Source organism: Poromitra crassiceps, assembly GCF_964638095.1.
Source record: "Poromitra crassiceps genome assembly, chromosome: 10".
NCBI lineage: Eukaryota > Metazoa > Chordata > Actinopteri > Beryciformes > Melamphaidae > Poromitra > Poromitra crassiceps.
Window position 1 is genome coordinate 22,751,984 of NC_139631.1, and position 22,559 is coordinate 22,774,542.

Here is a 22,559-nt window from a genome sequence, read left to right on the forward strand (position 1 = left end):
AAGCTATTTAACCAATTAATTATGTTGCATTGTCTCCATCATCATTTGTTTGTCTTGTTGTGTTGGTGGCATGTTGGCTGCGTGCTGGAGGCTTGAGGGTTAAGAATAGCTGATCTGCATGGTGGTGGACTGCCTGCTGGTGAATGAAGTGTCGGTTTTCAGCGCAAACTCCTCCTCTACGGACGGACGAGCTGCGCTTTTCTTCCACTTGAACAACCAAGTAGTTTTCAGGCAGGCAGGCAGCGCGCATTCCCCGGCAGCAATGTGGAGGGAAAGAGCGACTTCGTCCAGCTGAAAAGTCACTTCTTTTGCAACATCATCTTTGATTTGACACTTTCTCAGCGTTGTGCTTGTTAGGGAAAATAGCGAGGCGTCGCCTTAAACTTCTGCGGGGGGAAACTATCGAGTCAGAAGTGAAGAAAGCTGCAGCCGTCTCGTCTCCCCCCCTTTCTTCTCGTCTGAGCCATTGTTTTCGTACACATGGATATTAGGAGGTGAAATTGGACGTCGTCATTGTTGTTGTTGAGTAACCTACGAGTCGCGTTGACTGTCGTTTATTTGCTCCCCGTGGGTCTGTAGGAGGAGAGTCCCATTCCACAGCAGCACAAGGAGAGACACACAGGCAGGCAGGCAGGCAGGGGCCACAAGTTGCCTGTCCACTGCGAAGGAGACACAACTTTGCCAAGTTCCTGCGCATCCGGTGACGCCAAACCCAATAGATATTTCATGCTCGTGTCCATGTTTTAAACTTTTAGGTGGATTATTGGAAGCAGATTCGTCATGGAGAAATGGGAGAACGCTCAGAGAATGAAAACGGAGTTCTGAAAATGCACCGAAGAGTTTAGTGCATGGTTTGAGTGGCTCGTTTGGACTACTTTCACCTGATATACAAAGTCAGTTGTTCTATTGTTTTTCCTCCTCTAAAACACTGTCCGCTTTTTATCTGCAAAAATGCCACAATTAAACGGCGGAGGAGGAGATGATCTGGGGGCGAACGATGAGATGATACCTTTTAAAGACGAAGGAGAGCAGGAGGACAAGATCTGCGAAAATGTGTCAGCAGAAAGGGATTTGGATGATGTGAAGTCCTCCTTAGTGAACGAGTCTGAGAACAACAGCAGCTCGTCAGACTCAGAGGTAAGTTAGGGCATGTCTGCTCACCATCAACAGAGATGTATTGAATACACTTGCTGTTGAAAGTTTCACTAGTTTGCCCCCCTCCATGTATAATTTCTCCCCTTGTCAGCAAGCAGAGCGGCGCCCCCAAACCAGACCCGACACAGACAGTTATGAGAAAACGAGAGATTACTTCATCAGTGAAGGTAAATAAAACGACTTTGTACTCTATGAGCTGTTGCTGCACTGCCATATTGATTTTGTGCATATTTAATTCAGATTTTATTTTTTAATGTATATCCTTGCAGCACTGAGAAGGCATCATCAAGATGGTGGCTTTTTCAAGAGTCCCCACTATCCTGGCTACCCATTTCTCATGATCCCAGACCTCACCAACCCCTACCTGTCTAACGGATCGCTGTCCCCCAGTGCAAGAACGGTGAGTGTGAGTGTTTTTCACGTGTTGTTGATGGTTTTGTCCACTGTGTGTGTTTCCACAATACTTGCACACTCTCCAACAAAACTTTGGCCGTGCGGAGAAGTTGCCTGTGCACTGCCAGACCGCCATATTCCCTCCGAGTGGCCTCTCAAGGAGTACTAACTACTTCTTTGTTCTTTTGGGGGATATAAATTTCTCCCTGCCACCCACCCTTGAAAGGCCTTGCATTATTTTTTGACAGCTTCACATTAGGGTAAAAGTCAGCCGTTGCTCTTTTATTATTTGGGATAATTTATGATGGCCACCTTATCGAAAAAACCACTATAATATTCCTGTAGGAACTTAGAGTTTGTGTGTAGAAGGCTAACTTAATAATAGTGTGTTAATAGTGACCTTGTCTTTCTCATTGTATGGTATCACTGTAAACCTCCTATAGAGACTTATAGTTTTACAGTTTATAGTTATCTTTCTAAGTGTAATAGGGTTAACTAGAGTTCTTCTTTTCATATGGGCTTCTTCCAATTAGATTGTGTTCCTATTTGGGTCATTCACAAGGGAAGCAGCTCTTTAGTTTACAAATCTAATGTTGACATAAAGTATCCTATAGCATTCTACTTGGCCATCCGCTCCAAGTGCATTTGAGACACTACACGTTTTTAATTGCTCTCATATGCTCCTCAAAAAGTTGAAAATAGTCTGATCATGCAGTCACACCCGACAGTAACAACAATGTAATACCTTGCTTTGACACACATGGGAGGCATTTCACTGCAATATAACATGACAGCGATTGTGGCAGTTGAGAGACTGGTCTTATAAAATCTCAATGATAAGGTTGTCACCAGTCATCATGAGTGAATGTTGTTGATGGTGAGTTTTAAATAGATTTACTCATCAGGATCTGTTGCATATTGTTTTTCCAATAATGTAGTGACATTGTTTTAATCAATAAGGTGCCAATAGGTGAATTGGTTTGCCAATTGTTATTATGTTATTCATTTTTTGCTTCAGTAAACATTATATTTTCAAAATGTGCCTCAACGACAAATCAATCATGCACTGAGACCAGACACTAATTTCACACTAATTATCAGTGACACTGGCATGGTCACTGCAATAACATTTAAACAAACAAACAAAACAAAACAAAACAACAACCATCTTGTGACTTAGGTCAAAGAACAATGTTACCAACACAACAGGCTGTTTGGTGCCAACGGTCTAAAATACATTTTGAAGAAAGGGTGTTCTATGCAAAGTTCCTTGAAATAACCCCCTGCTGCCGTGTGACGTTGTCCATCCCCAACCCCTGTGACACACACCCCAAAAACAAGCACTTTGCTTGGGGCCTGGCAGGCATCTGAGTGAAAAGACCTCCCTCCCCTCCCCTTCTTTTCACTGTTGCAGGCCCACTCCCCCTGCCTCGCTCTACCTTCCCTTCAATTAGAAAGGCGTTAGTTGACCATTGTTATTCTGAGCGGTCTTGATGGCTTCATTGGAGGTCTCCATCGGGGCTCATTATCTAACTGGCTATACTCCTCCTCACACTAGTGATACATATCACTGCGGAGATCTTCCCGGGCCGCCGGCGTTTTGCACGAATATTACAAAATGTGAGCAAGATTCTCGCGCTGCAACTGAAAATGTGTTTTTTTTATTGACGCGTGTCACCTCATCTTTCTGTTTCTTATTGTTTACTCGAAGGATCTCAAGTTTGAAACTGCGGCAGATGTTTCTCCTATTATCGAATCGGGTTTAATTCAAGTTGAACACGTTAATAGACCGAAGTAATTGGCTGGAAATGTTAGCGACCCATTATCTGGTCTCCGCTTTGTTTTTGCCTTTGTTTCTCATAGAGCTGCCAGGAAGGAACGGCTCGCACTTCCTTGTGTTTTTAGTCCAGGAACACTTGAAAATGGAAAAAAAAAGACTGGTCTCGTAGCTCAAGGCGAAGGAACAACTAATTGCTGAAGCTTGGAAATGAGGAGGTTAAATCCTCCATGTTATAGTGGGAGGAGAGAATGGGGTCATTGGGACAGGGTGAGCTGACGGTGTCAGTCAGCATGTCCTCATGGTGAAAACAAGCAGGCAGACAATGGCTGGCATACTTAGGACATAGCAAGCCAAGGCGTCTTCAGCTGTCCGTGTGGGTTCTCCATATTGAACGCAAGTGTACCCGCTGCTCATGGCCTAGCATGAATGAACGGTGAATTTGATTGATGAGATGTTGAGTGTTTGTACACTTGTGGGTGTAGTTCCATCCATACAGTCAGATTAAGTGGGGGGTATTTACTAGCAGCCCGCACCAACGTTTGGCCAGCAAGTTAGTTTAACTAATGAGCTCTACAGCGGCTCACACTTGCTGTGTGTGTCTGCAGGATGTCCTAATTGGTTGGGGAGATACAGGTGGTGCCTTCAGTAACTGTGGGAATGCAGAGAGTCGTTACCTCTGCTCTTCAAATCCCTATGTTCCCCAGGCTAACGACAATGTGTTTGGGAAAAGCACTGTTGAGGTTGGCTTGACATGTGTGCAGGGTGCCCAGAGGTCATTGAATTCGAGGGAATTGGGCCTGGAAAGTCCTCGAGAAGTCCTTGAATGTGATGTTTGAGAAGATGTGGGAACGCTGTGTGTGGTGTGTGTGGTCTTGCTGTTGATTGGGGAACGTAAAAGTTATGTCTCTCAAGCAGACGATCTGGTGGCTCCCAAGGAGCCGAATTCACCGCTCTCATATCCAGGTGGGGGAACTGCAGTTTCATAACTTTGAGTGTAACGTCAATATTTTTGTAATTGAGTCTAGAAACAACAGTGTATAGTGTGTGTGAGAGTGTGTGTGTGTGTGTGTGTGTGTGTGTGTGTGGGGGGGGGGGGGGGGTGTACGAGAGAGAGCGAGGGGCGATTAAACTTTTACATTCTCCCCCTTGAATGTATTTACAACTCTCCCTCCTGGTCCGACGTCCCAATAAATAAATATGTGTACGTTTCAAATGATTTGAAACGGTATACTTCTGCAGCAACACATTAAATATGCCTTACATGACAGCGGTCGTAAAATATAAAGAGCGCAGTGTTGTTGAGTAACAGGTAGATGTTGTGCTGCTCAGCCATCTTTGCTCTGCCCCCGAGTGCGGTGTGCTGACGTCACTACGTGAGGTGCTACATGTTGAATGATGTGAGGCCTGGTCTTTTATAATGTGGATGTGGCAACCCTATCATGAGCAATGAGAGACAGGCCTACATGGGATCAGCACAAAGTTCCCCCGAGGGCCGAGGAGAACTGATTTAAAGCTCTGCTCCGCGCTGACATTCCGCTGTAATCCGCAGAGAGTTGAGGAGGAGGTTTTATGTTTGGAAAGATGTTCCAGCAGACTTCCCTGCCTGCTGTGGGGTGGAGGGCCAACGGGGGCTTTTTTACCCCCGGGGGTAAAACACTGACACATCCCACTTATTGTTTCGAGGTCTCGCGTCGATTCGTCGTCGCTAAGATTTCGCTCATTTGTACTAGGGATGTACGATATTGGATTTTTTTTTTGCCGATATCCAATATGGCGATATTTTCCAACTCTTTTGGCCGATCGCTGATATCGATATATGCGTGCATTTTTCCCCACCTAATTTCAGAGAACGTCAAGTCTCTTCTGTAACATTATTATTATGCCTGCTCTTATCGTGATGACCGACTGGCACAGTATATCCACAATACACTGCTTTTCAAAATGTACACATTCACTGGCAAAAAACAACAACAAACTGCCAGTACTTCAACTTCGGTTATGTAAAAAATTACATGTTTTTTTTAGTTATCTAACTCCTCCCCCCCCCCCACCCCTCACCCCCCTCCTCAAACAAAACTGTAAGATTTGTCCTACTTAAACAGGCTTGGATGATGCTCTCCCTGGGTTAGTGTTAACATTATAACATCATACATTTTAAGCATCATTTTATCGGCCTGTCATAGCGGCAGAAATGTCCGTTTCGGGCCGATGGCGATATTTCATTTTAGAGCGTTTATCAGCCGACCCCGGCGATGACATGCCGATATGATGGGTGTGCATCCCTGCCTATAGTACCTATAGGGACGGGCGGCTAGTGTACGAGATTTAATTGGTGACGGGCGGTCTGCTGCTGGACGCCACGGCTATCAGCCCGTCATCATCACTTGAGATAACTCTGCGAGTACATCATCAGCATCACCACTAAAGAGCCAAATGCCTCTTGTGTGTGAGAGGTGGCGAGTAAGCGAGAGGGAGGTGAGCCGCTCAAATATATCTTCATCAAATCCCCGTTGGGACACTCCAACTCCCCGCCACGATGATTGTCGAATAGAAAACGGTTTGGGACCGAGGAGCCGTGAATGGAGAGCTTGTATGAGTCTCAACACGTTAGTAGCTACAATCGCACGCCTCCCTGACTTCTTTTTTCCATTCTTTCTGCCGTGTAAAAATGTGCAGACAAAGAAAAGTCAACATGCGCATTGTCCTGCTGAAGAAAAGGGCCTCTCCTTGCATAAGTAAACGCTGTTTGTGTGGAGGTATCTTTTCATCACACTGCTCACTTGCCTTTTCCACTCACCTTGGTGTGTGTGTGTGTGTGTGTGTGTGTGTGTGTGTGCGCGTGTGTGTGCATCCATGCATGCTGGTACGTTGTGTGTGTGTGTGTGTGTGTGTGTGTGTGTGTGTGTGAGTGTGAGTCTGCAGGGGAGGGGGGGTGGGTGGGTGTGCGGCGGGTTTCAGGTGAGGGTCTGTGGATACTTTGCAACAGAGGGAACAGTGTGTCGCCTCACATTCTGACAACCCCTCCGTGTTGTACGCCGCTGCTGAAAGTAATCTGAATGTTAGCTTGCAAATATTTTTTTAACCAAGGACTGTGTCAACAGAGCGAACATTTTTTGACTAGGTTTATAGTTTTGAAAAGGTTTTTTCTTCAAAGGCAAACAAATCTGTATCAATTTAGTGGCACTATTCAATTATAAAAAGCTCGCCTGCAGCCTCAGAAATGCCACGGTTGGCTACGGCCTGGCCTGGCCTCATTCATTTTGATAGTGGCCTTATTGTCAGACGGGAGGAAACGCAGCGGAATTCGGCAAAAGTTTGTTTTGAAATATCCTCATCAATCATGATTTAGTTTTGGAACGAGGAGATGTTGGGACACACTTTTTTATTTATGTAACACTATAATTGTTATTATGCAACTGTGTATATGTCTGAACAATTAAGGTGGAATTAAGCTCAGCACCAGATTCTAATTATTCCAACATAAATCAAAGCAATTGGGTGCTAATTATAGTGCAGTGAATAGAAAGGAAATATGTTACGGTTACAAACGTTACGCTTTACACTGCATGATATTTAAAAAATCTCACTCGCTATTCGCCCGGCGTATACCGAGGTGTCATACCTGGAGGGAATATACGTGTGCTTTTTTCACAATCTGTAGAACCTAACCGAACTCCTAGTAGCTTCGTCTCCAGCGCTTCCTCCTGGGTTTTTCAGGGTTGTTGGCGTTTCATCTCCAGGCCGGGCGGTGGGGATGGATGCTCGTGTTGGCTTCCTGACGGCACTTGTGTAGATCTGTGTGAAATGGTGTCAGTCCCGGTCTGTATCCCTCCCTGTTGGGTCTCTGTGGAAACCATGAGCTGGCGTGAATTCCTCCTCGCGCTGCCTGCTACCCCCTAGCTCACTAGTTCACTACCTACCCAGCCCGCCCTCCCTCCCTCCCCCACGCCATTAGAAATTCTGTTTATAGCCTCTCTCTGGCTTCTCAAGAGCAGGGCCCATCAGGAGCATCTCAGCACCCTTTGAGGAGCGGATAACCACCCTCTCTCTCCCCTCTCAGGCCGCTAGACTCCCTACATTTCAGTGACATCAATGAATCCCTTTGATGTGCCAAGATATGTGTGCAAATGTGTTTTTATCAATTTATGTGTTTTTCTCATTTCGCTGCTGCTGCTGTGTTTGGCCGGAGCTGCTGCGGAGTTTGTGGTTTTGGTACATTGCTTTTTCTCCGTGAAAACTTGCGGCCATACTTGTTGTGTTCTACGTTGTTGCGAGACTTTTGGCCGAGGCTGAAGCACGTTTCCAACATACCGTCGTTTCTAACTTTCTGCTCTCCTCCTAAATAGAAATGTGATTGCTAGGGAGCCGTTTAAGAATATGAAGATTATGTTGTGTTGTTGTTGTAGACCAGCTCAGCTCAACGTCCAAACACCAAAAAACACTGGTGTTCTTTTAGTTAGTATACCTGATGCTTATTCGTATTAAAATGGTTTCATAGAAAAAATCAAGAAAGAAAGAAATCACTAGCTATATATTGAGGCATTTCCTGATGCAAGTTTCTCCTGTCCTTGTGTAGCAGATGCTGGCTTTTTTCTCTCAGGGGATGGGCTGTTAGGAGCTCACTCAGAGTCAGAGGAGTTTGCAATGGAAACTACTCTACAGTGTCGGCCTCTCAGCTTAGCCATGACCACTCCTGTAATTCAGCCAAAGCACTGACTCTCCCTATAGTGCAGCCGCACAGCTGCTAATTGTAAAAAAAAAAAAAAAAAAACGTAAAAGAAAAGTTTGCCATGAATTTTAAGTTACGGGAGGTGGAGGTCGTCTGGGCGGGGGTGGGTGGAGGCAGGGATCATGTATCAGGTGAATACCAGCTCAGTAACGTCTGGTTCTGTGGTATATTAACCGGGGCGAGGTAGGTTGGGGGCAGGTGATCCATCTCGCTGCCAGGTGATCAGACTCTGAGCTGTCTGATGATGGGACGTCTGGCTTACTGGCCTGTCCCTACATGGCCATGACCAGATTAACCACTACTGTTTAGTTCACATAAAGAAATGTTTGCCCCCTCTCTAATTGTACCGTAAACTCTTCACTCCATGTTAATAAAACGTGATTGTACGGCAGGAAGAGAGAGAGAGAGAGAGAGAGAGAGAGAGAGAGAGAGGGAGGGGAAAAAAACGAAATAGGGTTTCATCAGTCTGGTATTCCAAACAGCTGTTTTGAGTTGAAGCGGTACAGGCAGCAGCGGGAGAGGGAGAGAGAGAGAGAGCAGGGAAGAGGAGAGATTGTTGATGAGATGTGGTGGTGGGAGCGTAAACTGGTGCAGATATGGGTCCTCGCTCTCTTCCTCTGCCTGTTATCCTGAGGTGGGCCGGCTTCCAGACCTTGAGGCTCTCGACTTATCTGAGGGGATTCTCTGTCTCCCACAGAGCGGCCATAGCTGCTCCATGCTTCTCTGCCATTCCCGCACATTCACGGCCCAATCAGCAAAGCAGCGGGGGGCTATCACGTCACGCTCATGTAGCATCAGTGTGGTACTGCGATGTTTATCGGCTCTCACTTAAGTTCACGCACAGGGCACCACGCTGCACACGCTCCCTCCTCGGAGCTGACGGGGCCACATTTAAAGTAGAGTAGGTTAGCTAAAGGCCATGTCTTGTGTGTGTGTGTGTTAGCATCAGTAAAGGTTCTAGTGGGCGTACTAAATAAAGAAGTGGATGGTTATCCATCCGGGATAAGGTTAGTTGACAGTGAGCAGAGCAGCTGTTCTGCTTGTTGAAGTTATAAATCAGTTTTGGCTGCTTCCCCACCGAGCGGATCCCTGCACCGACCGGAGCAGTCAGTTCGGACTGCCGGTGCTGCGGCTCATGTCCCCAGACGGGACGCCTGTCAAGTCAACACAGTGCACCTGCAAACACGCGCCACCTACATCACACACACTAACCACTTTATTTTATGATTAGTTGTACGGCCGGGCGATATGGTTGAAATCAATGTCATCATAATCAACACAAAGATTTTTTTCCCCGATATCGATCAAGATATGGCTCACGTATGCAAAATCTTGTTAAGTCCAGTCGAACTCAATGATAATGTTAGGTGTGATGTCAAACAAAATAGAAATATTCAAATAATATTCCTTAAAAAAAGTTTCATACTTAATGTTGTCTAAAAAAGAAAGTGTGTTTGGAGTAAAATTGTGATTTTTTTAATTATCAAAAATTGTGCAAAATCCCCAAATCACCACCATATCACCACAATATGATTCCACTGAAAGACGATAACCGATAATATTGAATTATTGCCCAGCCCTAATTAGTTGTTTTAACTCGTTTTAACTCTGGGATAGGTGATTATTGATGATGAGAGAGCAGCGCACCTCGTCCTCTCCATCTTGTTTTATATTTCACGGCAGTTCCTCTACAGTAAAGCACTTACAGCATGTATCCATCATCCACAACATGACATTTGCTAAAGAATGAGTGCCGATGAAGAAAGCGTAGATATAGAGTCCCATGCAGCCTTATGCTGAAGCTAATGTGCTACTCAGTAATCTGAACTTCGACACGGGTCTAAAAACAGAACTAACCTATATACAGTATTGCCTATATGATTACCTATATGACAAAAATAAGTTCTACCGGGAGCCATATGGAAGTCTATTTTTTTAAAGGAACAATATGTAATATATTTACTGTACTAAAAAAGAATGGCCGCATGATACCTTATCAGAAACTTATGAAACATGCTAAGTTGAAATATTGGATTCTCTGTCAACAACATTCCATGTATTAGCTATATGCTAATAATTAGCATATGAGTACATTTAGAAAGTTTGGCTAAAAACTACCATAGGGAGAATTGATGATGCATCGGGGATGGATTTTTAAACCATGTTTTTTGGATGGTGCATGTACAGTACAACACATAAGTAAGAGATAGATCTGCTTGTATGTGATCAGTCCCACCTGTACTACTTACGCCAATCAAACCAGTACACATACACCTCCAGCTGGGATGTTTTCCAGCTTGTCCTTGTGCTTGTTGTCCTAACATTGCTAATAACTTAGCCTTCAGGTGCCCTTTACTTCCTCCAGTTACCCTCGTAAACCAATTGTACTTGTTAAGGAGTCACAATGTTCTGCAGAGCATCAAATTTGATTAAAGCCAAGCAAAGGCACAAGTCATCTCAAATGTGTAGCCTCCTTATCTCCAACCAGACGTGTGGCTCCTGTTAGGAGGAACCATAGAGACAGAATGAAACTTCTGATGGGCTGATGATATATCTTTACATCAGCCTCCACAGAAGACCGCACTGTCCTGACCGCATTTGCGCAATTTAAATGATTGCTTCGTCGTGAATAATGGTTGTGGTAATAGCTCTTGTCATGGCGCTTCTGAGACAGAGACCCTTAATAGCGGGATTCCCCCTTTGCCTGCGTCAGACGATCAGTTTGATTAAGTGTTTTCTGTTTGGAGGTTTTATTTCGCCTCATTTGGTTCGCCCAGATGTTTTCCAGTTAGTCCGTATGACATATTTAGCTATTGTTAGCTGACGCCGTCGACGTCACCAAAACGATCAACATGATCATGTTTGCTAGTCAGTCGATGAAACGATTGTTATCCGACATCCACAGCAGCAACAGCAGCAGCGGCAGCAGCAGCAGCAGCAGCAGCAGCAGCAGCAGCAGCAGCAGCATCCTCCGCGTAGTGATTTCTAAAACAAAAGGTCTCTGAGGAGCGCTGGATGGCATCTCCACACCTCCGCACTGACATAATCCCTCATCCATTTACATGGCCACATACCAAATCCCTACAAATGTGACTGACTTATTTGCTTCAAATGTAGAGTCGCTACATTAGGGAAAAAAAAAAGATCTAATCAGCCCTTATATGACATGGAGTAGGCCAAGGAGCCCTTTTGTGTGAGTTGTACATGGGGCTGGAGGGGCTGGCTATTGGAAATCCCTGAAGCAGGCTAGGGGCAGGTCTGATTCTCGTGTGAAATGGTCGTGCTGTATAGCTCTGGGCTGACTTGACTGGGGCTGTATGGGTGTGTTGGCAGGGGGAGCGCCGGTCATGAATAGGGTCTTTGACTACCTCAGACTTGCCCTGAAAGGCAGGACAAAGACCCTAGGGCAACGGCTTAGAGCCTCACAGCTGAGCTACAGAATGCTTGGCCGTAGTCGTCCTCCCTCCTTGCCTGATTTAAATACTACAGTGGCTCTCAGCATTCTGGCGACGAAGGCTCGCATTCACCACAGCACATTTTTACCCTGGACTTTTTTTCTTTCTTCCTCTGTTGTTGTTTACAATACACTAATGTGCCCCCGAAACCTGTTTACGCCAGCCACTGTATGGAATCCTTCAAAGGGGGGTGAATATATGCATTTAGTAAGTCTTTCGAAACAGACTCCAGATTAGATTCATGTTGTTCGCATTAGGCGTAATTTATTTCGGTACACACTGTAACTGCATGCGCACACGTGTGTATCATTGGTAATCGCAACACGACTTGAAGCCACCACCACAGTGAAGCTGTTAATTATGGAGCATTTTTTGTTGATCCCCCGATGCATGATGGAGATGTTGGCGAGTAAACAAGAGTACATTTGGTGTGTAGACCTCTCATTGGTGGGTTGGCTTGATTCTTTTTGACAGTTTGGTGTGACTCTTCAGTTAGAGATTTTGATTCTTTTTGACAGTTCTGTGACTCTTCAGTTAGAGATTTTTTGCAGAGGCGAATAAAAAGCCATAAATCTTTTCTGCCGAGTTAATGGGTCATTTGAGTCTCGTCCAGACACTCTCTCCCCGTAGAGTGTCTAGTTTCAGATGTCACTCAGAGCTTTGTTTGCCCCCCAGGGTGAAGGGTCAGAGGTCAAGGTTCAGGGCCGGTTGGCTGAGTGGCCACAAAAGCCCCGGCTTCCCTCAGCACATCCGATCCCTTCTTCCACGCCAGCCTGCAGCCACAATGCAGGGATCAACTTGCAACATTTGTGCTTTTCTTATTATAATATATTATTATTATAATCGCCCATCTAAAATTCATCTTCACCTTCAGCTGTGGCAGCGACGCCATCATAAGGGCATAGTTCATAGTTTCACAATGAGGCGGCAACACCGGCTTAGATCCTGCGTGCGCTTAGTGTCATAGTGAAAAAACTGTATCGTTGTTCGCTTTTTGTTTCGGAAAGAGTTGCATTTTCTGTTTGACTACTGTGCTGGCCTCTCACTAAATCCTTGCGTCATTGCAAAACGTTATTGTTTATTTGAAAAAGTCACATTCTCCGTCCATCCAGGTCAGATAAATACTTCTGTATCGCACTGCCTCGAAACCTCCCAGAAAAAAAGCTCTTCGTCTCTTTGTTCAGAACACCTCCGAAAGTTTGCAGGCCCACACGCCCCCCCACCCCCACCCACAGCCTCAGCTCCTCTCTGCCCCACCACCACCCAAACATCTCCCAGCCAGGTTTATTATGCCGTTTCACGCAGACCAAAATTGCAGCTGCATGGAGAACAATCTGGAGCACATTAGCTCAGGCGCTGTGATTTATAAATTGTTTCTCAGACCATAAATCCCTGCTGTAATTGTGCACAAGCTCCCCTCTCCCTTTCTCCAGTCACTCCCCCTTCTCTCGCTCTCTCTCTCCTCCCCTCCCTCCCTCTGACACAGCTTACAGTTCTTGGGTCATCACTAATTGTTTGCAGAAGTGTGCAGTTTGGATTGAATGGAGTTTTGTTGCGTTGTGTGTGTGTCGCACAGATTTGGCTTGACGGGGAGGACGGACAGACGGAAGATCAACTTTCCTATTTTTTATTCTGCCGTTAGTTTGGTTGAACTTTTCATTTGTGTAATGTAGTGCTGCGAGGAGCCGCCCGTCAACGTCCAAAACGGGATAGACGTGAACATTTGTCTTGGGCTCCCTGTGACTGTGGTTCATGCTCTGCATTCCTGAATACTGTGTAATAGTTAGGGGGCCTCTCCTCAACTCTGTCGCTGGGAATCTGATATTTGCAGCAGCCCCCTGATCATAATCACCTTGCCATTCTAATTAGCTTGTATTGAAATAGCGAGATAGCAGCGACTGAATATATATATTGTTTTCGTGTCGAGCCTTGACTTTCGCAATGGTGCGCTAATATGCCATGGAGACATTTTGGCCTCTTTATCTTTTGAAAATGGGTACAGCTTATATAAATCAATGACGTGAATCAGAAAACACTAGAACAAATTCTCCCCTCCCTCTTTTCCCCACAAACTGACAAGTCATTTTGTTCAATAACTATGTTCTCAGGAGGGTGAAGGTTGAAGGTTCCTTGCATACAATTTCGACGCCATTGTTTTGTTTTCAAGGGACCTGATGAACCTTGAAGAGGTAGGGCACCTCATGACCCACTCTCATCTTCCTTTGTGTCCCTTCTGATTCTGAAGGCTTTCTTGGAGCTGAACATCTTTTTAGCAGGATTGTGAGTTTAGCCTTTAAAACGTGGTTGAAGACGGAGGGAAGGGCCTTGAATGTGAACGTGAATTGAATTCCAAGCCAAACGTAGAGGACTTGATGATGATTTAGCGCTCAATGCACAGCATGGTGAAACTGAAGCCTCTGGATTGCAGGGAATGACTTTTACAAATGTTGCAGGTATAGAAATGGCTTGGCAGCCGTCCAGACCTCCCTCCACTCTGCTGACAATACGCATAACTAATCCCGGGGAATGGCATGGTGGCATGTTGCCCCGGGTTATTATACACCGCAGCCACAGCCTGTAGATACTTTGAAAGGGATTTGCTAATTCACAAAGATCCTTTGTAAAGCCAGTGTCATATCTCCAATCATTCATTTTGGATGTCAGGATGTCACGTCGTTGGATCGGACCAGTCAAGACCTTGAAACTCGTTTAAATTTGATCCTTTTTCGCTCTGATTGGGTGTGGAACCTCGGCTCTGCTAGGATTGGAGAATTGGCTTGGCAGACGGGAGAGTGAAATTGCTTCCAGCACCTGTAATTCAGCTGATTTCAACATGTAATTCAGCTCATTTCAACACTAAGGACCTGTAATTCAGCTGATTTCAACGCTAAAGACCTGTAATTCAGCTGATTTCAACGGCCTCTAGCCAAAAAGTAACTTTTTTCCCCCTTCTGTTATAAATATGCTTGACGCAGATTGCAACGTCTCTGTCAGCTCTCCTTAAGCGCCTGTAAACGCACTGTAAACGTGGCCCGTTGAATCTCTGCGTTTCGTTTCCTAACAGCCTTTCGGGTCGAGATGCATTTTAGGGGACGTGGAGCGACGGGAAGGAGCGCGCCGCGAGGAGCGTCTGCGTACCTGTGGCCGTGTGAATGTGTCCATGTAGTTGAGTGTGAGAGGGCAGGGGGGAGTGAGTGGGGTTGGAGAGTGGAGTGAGTGGAGTCAGGGGGGGTGGAGAGTGGAATCAGGGGGGGGGGGGTGGAGAGTGGAGTGATCGGAGTGAGTGGAGTCAGGAGGGATGGAGAGTGGAGTGAGTGGAGTCAGGAGGGATGGAGAGTGGAGTGAGTGGAGTCGGGGGGTGGAGAGTGGAGTGAGTGGAGTCAGGAGGGGTGGAGAGTGGAGTGAATGGAGTCAGGAGGGGTGGAGAGTGGAGTGAGTGGAGTCAGGAGGGGTGGAGAGTGGAGTGAGTGGAGTCAGGGGGGGTGGAGAGTGGAGTGAGTGGAGTCAGGAGGGGTGGAGAGTGGAGTGAATGGAGTCAGGAGGGGTGGAGAGTGGAGTGAGTGGAGTCAGGAGGGGTGGAGAGTGGAGGGAGTGGAGTCAGGAGGGGTGGAGAGTGGAGTGAGTGGGTGGCGGAGAGTGGAGTGAGTGGAGTCGGGGGGGGAGGAGAGTGGAGTGAATGGAGTCAGGGGGGGAGGAGAGTGGAGTGAGTGGAGTCAGGAGGGGTGGAGAGTGGAGTCAGGGGGGAGGAGAGTGGAGTGAATGGAGTCAGGGGGGAGGAGAGTGGAGTGAGTGGAGTCAGGGGGGAGGAGAGTGGAGTGAGTGGAGGTTAGCAGTGAGCCGATAGGGATGTCAGCCTGTAAAAGTGAGATGAGGCAGGGCCCAGACTCAGAGATTTGTGCCTGCTCCACGAGAGCAAACACAGGAGGCATCTGCAGGCAGCTGTATGTGCGTGTGTGTGCGCAGGGGGGGGGGGGGGGGGCTGCTGCTCAGGACAGGGGGGGAAGGGTGGGTGGGGGCGTGGTGGAGCTGGGTGGTGTTGGGGAAGGAGGAGGGGTGGAGGGAGAGGGGAGGGGGGTACTTGCAGAGTGAACACAATCAGCCCTCTGTTTTCATAAGACTTGTGGTATGTGAGAGCAGAAACAAATGTGTTTAATTTAGACCCTTCTCTCTCTCTCTCTCTCTCTCTCTCTCTCTCTCTCTCTCTCTCTCTCTCTCTCTCTCTCTACGCCCACCCGTGCCCACCCCAGTTTTTCGTGCTGACTCCCCCCCCCCCCCCCCCCCCAAGATGCTTCGTGGCCTCTCCTGCCTCTGTCAGCTGCTCTTAGGAAGTTTTAAAAAAGACGCAAGAAAAGCGCCCCCTCCACCACCAACTCCACCACCACCTCCACCCTCCTCCTCCTCCGAGATAGAATCACTCCTGCTGTGCCCTGTCAAGAGAAAAAGCACTTTTGGCAGAAATGCTCAAATTGACTCTGGGTGGGGTGGGGCGGTAAATATTTATCTGCACTTTCTGGAAAAAGAAACAAAAATGGTATTTTTATGTTTTTTACCTAGAGGTTAGGAGTGATTACCGTGCTGTGGTATTTGCCCTGTTGAGAGTGAGACTTATTATTGCCCTCCTAACTGCCTTGGCAGCCAGCATGCTGCATTATATTGGTAACCCATGCTGTCTCCACTCCACTCAATTTGTGTTTGGTCATAAATGAAAAATGCAGGTCCCACTTGTGTGTCATTTGCGTAGAATACGCACACGCACGCATGGGCGCGCACACACGCACACACACACACACACACACACACACACACACACACACACACACGCATGCACGCGCATACACACGCAAGCTTGATTTCTATGTTGAGCTTTGCTGTAAACATCCAGCCAACCACTGCTAACCACCACATGCTCTGGAGTTAATTATACAGAGGTTTACGGCTGTGAATTTCAATGAGAGCAGGCTACTCCCCAAACAATAAAAAGTTGTGTTCCTGTACGCCTGGACAAACAATGCCAAAGGAAATGAAAAAGGCAGACGTCGCTGACATTAGCTTAGTGGCGTGGCCTGTCTTGACATCAGATCGCGCTGACATTGACTTGCAGCGGGAGGAGAAGCGGAGGTGTGTAACAATTGAAAGCAGAACTCCCAAACAGGTACGCCATGGGAAGAACCACATAACTGACTTGATGTAATTGACTTAAATAGCCTTGCAGCCTCCTCTCTGCCTTTATGAGATGGCCTTGCTGTTACCAGATGTATGATGATTTTCTTGTGCGTTTAATTATACCGTGCCGTTTTATTTGACCCGCTGTTGTGTTTCTGTAATACAATTACTCACTTATTCCTAACTTTAACCGTCCTCTTCTGTAAGTCCATCGGATTAAAATGGCCTTTAAGTCAATAAGATAGAATAGGAACATTTAAAGACTCTTATTTGCCGGACTGTAACACTCTAAAGCTATGCATACAGGAAGCAGTAACTCAGGATCATGTCAAGCAAAAGGAGAGAAGAAGAAAAATAAACCCCCAAACAAATAATTGCCTGAGCTGCAAAAAAAGGCACAGAGTCCTGCTGAAGTGGCAGCTCTCGCAGGTCCCGGATAGGCTGTTAAAGAAACTTTTTGAGGAAGAGTTTCTCTTGGCTTTGCATTCTGTTAATGCCATTTTATGACCGAAACAGCAGTTAAATTCACTCGCTAGACTTTTTCACGTCAACTCGCTCGTTGCCGGGCCAGTTTTGGCATTGTTCAGAATATGCATGAGGCAGTCATATGACACCGAAACTCACTTGAGTTGAGTGGAGTTGAATCTTTGGAATGCTGTTACATTTAGGAGTTCTTTCTTGCACAATGCTGGCCTGTAAATAAGCGTTGTGTGTGTGTACATAATGCTGCAACGCAAATTATGTTTTATTTGAAATAAATTATAAGCGTCGTTTCTACAATATTTTTTTCAAACTTTTTCCACATTTTTTTTTAGTTGCTTAGCATTATTTCAGTGTGTCAGCAGTGTGTTGAAAACGTGTGGATGTCACGTACAGAGTGTAGAGATGGACTGACAGGCCTCCTGTGTGACTGGCGGAGAGTGTTGTGTTGTCGGGACCTCCCTCACGCTGCCTCCCCTGTTCACTCTCCTCTCTCCCTCTTTTGCACTAATAGTTCTTTTGTGTACAAGAGCATGTTAAGAGGCCAATGAGCCTGGCCTTAATAGGGCACGTTACCATAGAAACCACTGCACTCTGGATGTGTGACCTTTGACCCAGTTTTTTTTTTACCGGCCGTGAATAAGAGTGCGGGACGACCAACCGGGTCACAATAGAGGCCCGGCGAACTGAGGGAGTGCCCCTGTCATAGTCACTTAACTTCACTCCTCTATGGACTAATGGACACTTCAAATGTGCTAGCCATTAGCAAAGCAGCGGGCTAGCCCAACTGCACGACCGCGGGCTTCTCAGGGTTAAATTAATATCAAACTGTTCTGTGTAGGGATGCACGATATTGGATTTTTTTTTTTTTGCAGTTATGCAGATATTTTCCAACTCTTTCGGCCAATTGCCGAAGCCGGTACCGATGTATGCCCACATTTCCCCCACCTAATTTCAGAGAGCATCGAGTCTCTCCTGTAGTGGAATTATGCCTATAGTCTTATCATGATGGCCCACTCGCAGATGCAGACACACATATCAAATGTACACATTCAGTGGCCATATTTTTATTTATCTTATTTATCTTTAACATTTTCTTTCAAGCAAAACTGTAAGATTGATTCATTCTTTCATTCAGCATTTAGACAAGCATCGAGCATTTTGGCCTAATGAAATGTAATTTTATGGGCCTGTCATATCGGCAGAAATGTTCCTTTCTGGCTGATGCGATATTTCATTTCAAAGCATTTGTCGGCCGATACCGAAGCCGTGCCGATATCGTGGTGCATCCCCTAGTTCTGTGTGAGCATTTCTCTCTCGTCTCCAACAACAGTCAAAATGACTTGAGTGACGATCAGTGACTACAGGACAAAAGTAGTTCTGCTGGTTTTACGAGTGCCGGTGTCGATTTAACAGGATCTATTCTTAAATAAAAAAACATAAAATAAAAATCCTCATGATTTCACTTTACTATCATCGATTTTAATATTGTGTCCAAAACAGGTAGACAAAGCACATCCCCACTAAGCTCTCTACAGTATTATATGTTTTGTATCTCAGACAGAAATCTTTATTAGGAGTCTTTATTTGGAAGGTATAAACTTATTTCCCCCCAATTATGTTGTCACCAAAATATTTTCGCTATTGTTATCTTCTTCCTCTGCCCGTGTCTTTCCTCGGTTGCACAAGATTGTTTTAATGAATCACTTCCTCCCTCAGTAATCCGCTTCATAGTGGACTGGAGAAAGAGACGTTGCTATATAGTGGACTGGAGAACGGGACGTTACTCGCATTTTGGAAAAGTTGCGGTGGCCCAAAACAAGAGAAAGCGCAATGCCTGGTCTGACCAGCTCAGCCGCTTGTTTCCCCATCAATTAACCGCTAATTAGCACAATGACTGCGGAGGTTTGCTTAAGAATTGTCACTGTAATTGCCTGTAATGTCGGCAAACAATGGGTCTTAATGCAAACCCCGAGACGAGGCGGGGGCTTCTTATCACACACTGTGTTTGCCCTGAAAGAACTTAATTGTATTTCATGCATAGATCAGGTCGAGGTGTCAATGGCCCTGCATGAGCAGGTGATATCGGCTAGAGCAAAGCAGGGAGGGACTGTTGTGTCGGGGCATGACAGGGCTATTGTCTGACGCTGCTGCTGTTCATATGGGTAACGGGAGGTCATTAACACCTCAGCCAAACAGCACGCTGTGTGGCCCATTTGTTTTCTGTTGGGGGGTAAAAGAAAACAATGGGGAGGGGTTCTCCACACAGTAGGTGATTGACATTATCTGCCGGAGCAATCCGTGGAGGCATTCCTGCCTCCATGGAGGCAGGAGAGGAAGGGGGGGGGGGAGCCATGATTGCACAAGGTTTAGCCCTCGTCTGAGCTATTTATAAATATTCACTCCTTTAGTTGATGTAGCTATTTATAAATATTCACTCCTTTATTTGTTGTAGCGGCCTACTTATTTGCTCTTGATGCTTAAAGAACATGCAATATACAATCTGTGTCTATATTTAAGTTATATATATAGACGTGTTTTTATTCTATTTCTTTTTAAATGGTTGCGGTCGTAATTATGGGGGGCTTATGTCCAGGGCAACTTCTGCATAGTTCTCGTAGTTATTGCACTATTACTATGTATCGACACTGTTATAATCAGTCATATCCGCCTAACGAGCGAGTTGACTGTGTGTGACATCCATCACTCCCCCGCGCTGCATGTCACTCTGCTCTGAAGCAGGCAGAGAGTTGCTAACAAAGTTTGGGATTTTTCCCTCCACTCCGTCCCTGCTGGCAGAGAGTCTGACTTAGTTTGACAGCTAAAAGTCCAGACATCTGTCTCTTCTCCGTGCTCTGATGTTGGCCTGCACCGTGGCGCGCACACACACACACACACACACACTTCAGAGCTGACAAAGACCCTTGGCTGTGTTTCCCTCAGCTCCATGAGAGAGCAGTGTAACAATTAGAAGCCAGCCTCTGGCAACCGGGCCACATGCCCTCAGAGCATATGTTGTCTTCTCTCTGTTGGGGGAAAAAACAAAGTGGCTTTTTGGACATTTTCTGCGGCACCGTCGCCACCTTTTGTCACATCTGGGCCCTTTAAAAGTAGCACATTTCTTTTACTGATGTCTATTCTGAGGCTGGAAGACAATTAGAGAGCTATGAAAATGGATGGGCTAAGCTTCACTTGAGCTACACAGTTCTCTCTCAGTACTCCGTGTCCGACTGTTTACCAAAGCTTCCAGCTCCCATGCTGAAAACAGACATGGCCGCCATGGATGGGCCCCCGAGCATCATATGTCCGCTCAAATTGTGTTTGTTTCTAATAAAATAAGAGCATCTGCAAAGCATTACGACATGTCCTGAAGTGTAATACAAAATGTAATTGCTGACGTTAGCTTATCTGTGGATTTAATCGTTTAGAAACATTTAATAACACTTAAGCCATGTGCTAGCCCTTTGAGTCATCAATTCAAAGTGTTGGCTCTTATTCCAGTGTCCTGTCGAACTCCCCCCCCCCCCCCCTCCTTGTAGCTCCCTTTATCTGCTTTTTTCACTCTAAAACTGGGCGAGTTTTCGCTGAGCAGCGCCGTGGTCCACGATTCCTCTGCTTTTGTTTCCTGAAACAACTCTGGCCCGTCCCCAGACACCCCCCCCCCCCCCCCCCCTCTCATGTGTTAGCGATGCTGCTGTAGTCTGGACCCGGGTAGCTAATGTGACAGTGTGCGCTGGCATTACCTGGGTGGATGTTGCAGGGAGTGTGTGTGTGTGTGTGTGTGTGTGTGTGTGTGTGTGTGTGTGTGGTTGCTCCATAGGGCACACTGGCAATTAAAAAAAAGAGAGAGTAGGCGCTTAGAAAAAAGTGCCTGGGGGCATGTTCCTCAATCCTGGCAGAAGCTGTCAAATAAGGGCTGGATTGGGTGGTGAGAGAGCCGGGGTGGGAGAGAGCCGGGGTGGGCACGGCCAGGCTAGACCAAACGCTCACAATAGCGCTCGTTTCATTTGTGGAAGGAGCCATGATTGACGTAGATTAGACAGAGAAAACTGCATTGTTTTGGATTGTCTCTCCGGAGAGCAGCAGCATTCATTAGGCGCCCATGCACAGTGCAGAGTAAAGTTTCAATAGGGAGCTAGCAGCCTCTAAAAGCAACTGCCTCCTGACAGTTGTATGGACTTGGGCCCATTAGTTGGAACCTACGATTCAGCCTTGAGCAGTATAGTGAAAATGAAGAGGGCTGATGTCAACTCCAAGAATTTCCCCCCCGTTTGGAAGGGGAAAGGGGTCCCCTTCCCCCTCCCTCGGTGCTCTGTTGGACCCCAGCTGTCAGGAAACAATACCCTCTCCCTGCTCCGACAAACTCATTCCTGAAAATGTTTTTTTTCCCCTCTCTCTCTCTCCCGTTCCCCCTCCTGCTATAATGTCTTTTCCATTTTTAACCCGCGGCCATCCCAGCTTCCTTCCTCTGTACAAACCCCCGAGTGATGAATGAGGCTTTAAAAATCAAAACCCTGAATGCACGACTCCCCCACTTTGCTTATTTGTCATCGTTTATCCGCACCAACTTTTGAAAAGTAGGAACACGTTGGTGTATTCCACGCCGCTTTAGTAAATACTACTTCTTGTCTTTTCTATTCACCAAATGTTTGCTATATGGGTGGATGTCAAGGTTGTTTGTGCATTACTGGAATTCATATAAGCGATGCTGAATAAAATAAATAAATGAAATGACAGTTTTTTTTGCACATCAACAGCTGTAGCTGCAGCAACTGGATCTCACAAACACAATTTATGACCCATACAATTCCATCATGCCCAAACGGCAACTTAAAGAGATGAAGCACAATAGCCTAATGTCTCTACAGTGTGTCTACATGGGCCTACATGAGCAAAACATAAGCTATCGTATAAAACCCTTTTAATTAATTTGAAATTGTACCAGGGAGAAAATCCACATGCATGACAATCTGCTGTATCCGGTATTTAAACTGATTCATAAACCAGATGGTTGAGCTTTTGGAGCTCTGGCTCCATGCTATCTTCATTGCTGAAGGACCAAAAAAAAAGTTATAGCTAGGAGTAACAGCCTCTCTTTGAGTATGCAGATCCCACTGCATGGCGAAGGCTGCATCGGAATCGGCAGCCGCAGTAAAAATGAATGCATTGAGAAAGCTCTGCGACGAGGAGGAGGAAAAGCAAACATTGCGCACGACCGCTTATGATAACTTTGATAAGAGCATGAAGAATAGTGAGAGTGATGAGGGGGCGGGGGTGTTGGGCCTGGTTTAGTTTGGGTCAAAAGGCCAAACTAATCGAGCAGGACAGACAGGAGATAGATAGCGTGGCGTTCCCGGGCCCAGCCTTTCCCTGCTCTGGTGGTGATGGGGCTTCCTTCCAGCTG

The 22,559-nt window shown here is 46.2% G+C and overlaps 1 protein-coding gene across 2 annotated transcripts in view; it reads left to right on the top strand.

Annotated features, from left to right (window-relative positions):
* Window positions 1-273: 273 nt before the first annotated feature.
* The window catches only part of tcf7l1b (transcription factor 7 like 1b), a 36,772-nt gene continuing 14,486 nt past the window's right edge, over window positions 274-22,559 (top strand). For both annotated transcript variants that reach the window (XM_083643885.1, XM_083643886.1), the window contains exons 1-3: window positions 274-1,137; window positions 1,247-1,322; window positions 1,425-1,555. In XM_083643885.1, the coding sequence (XP_083500011.1) occupies window positions 952-1,137; window positions 1,247-1,322; window positions 1,425-1,555 (393 nt within the window). In that variant the 5' untranslated portion in view covers window positions 274-951. The remainder of the gene's footprint in view (window positions 1,138-1,246; window positions 1,323-1,424; window positions 1,556-22,559) is intronic.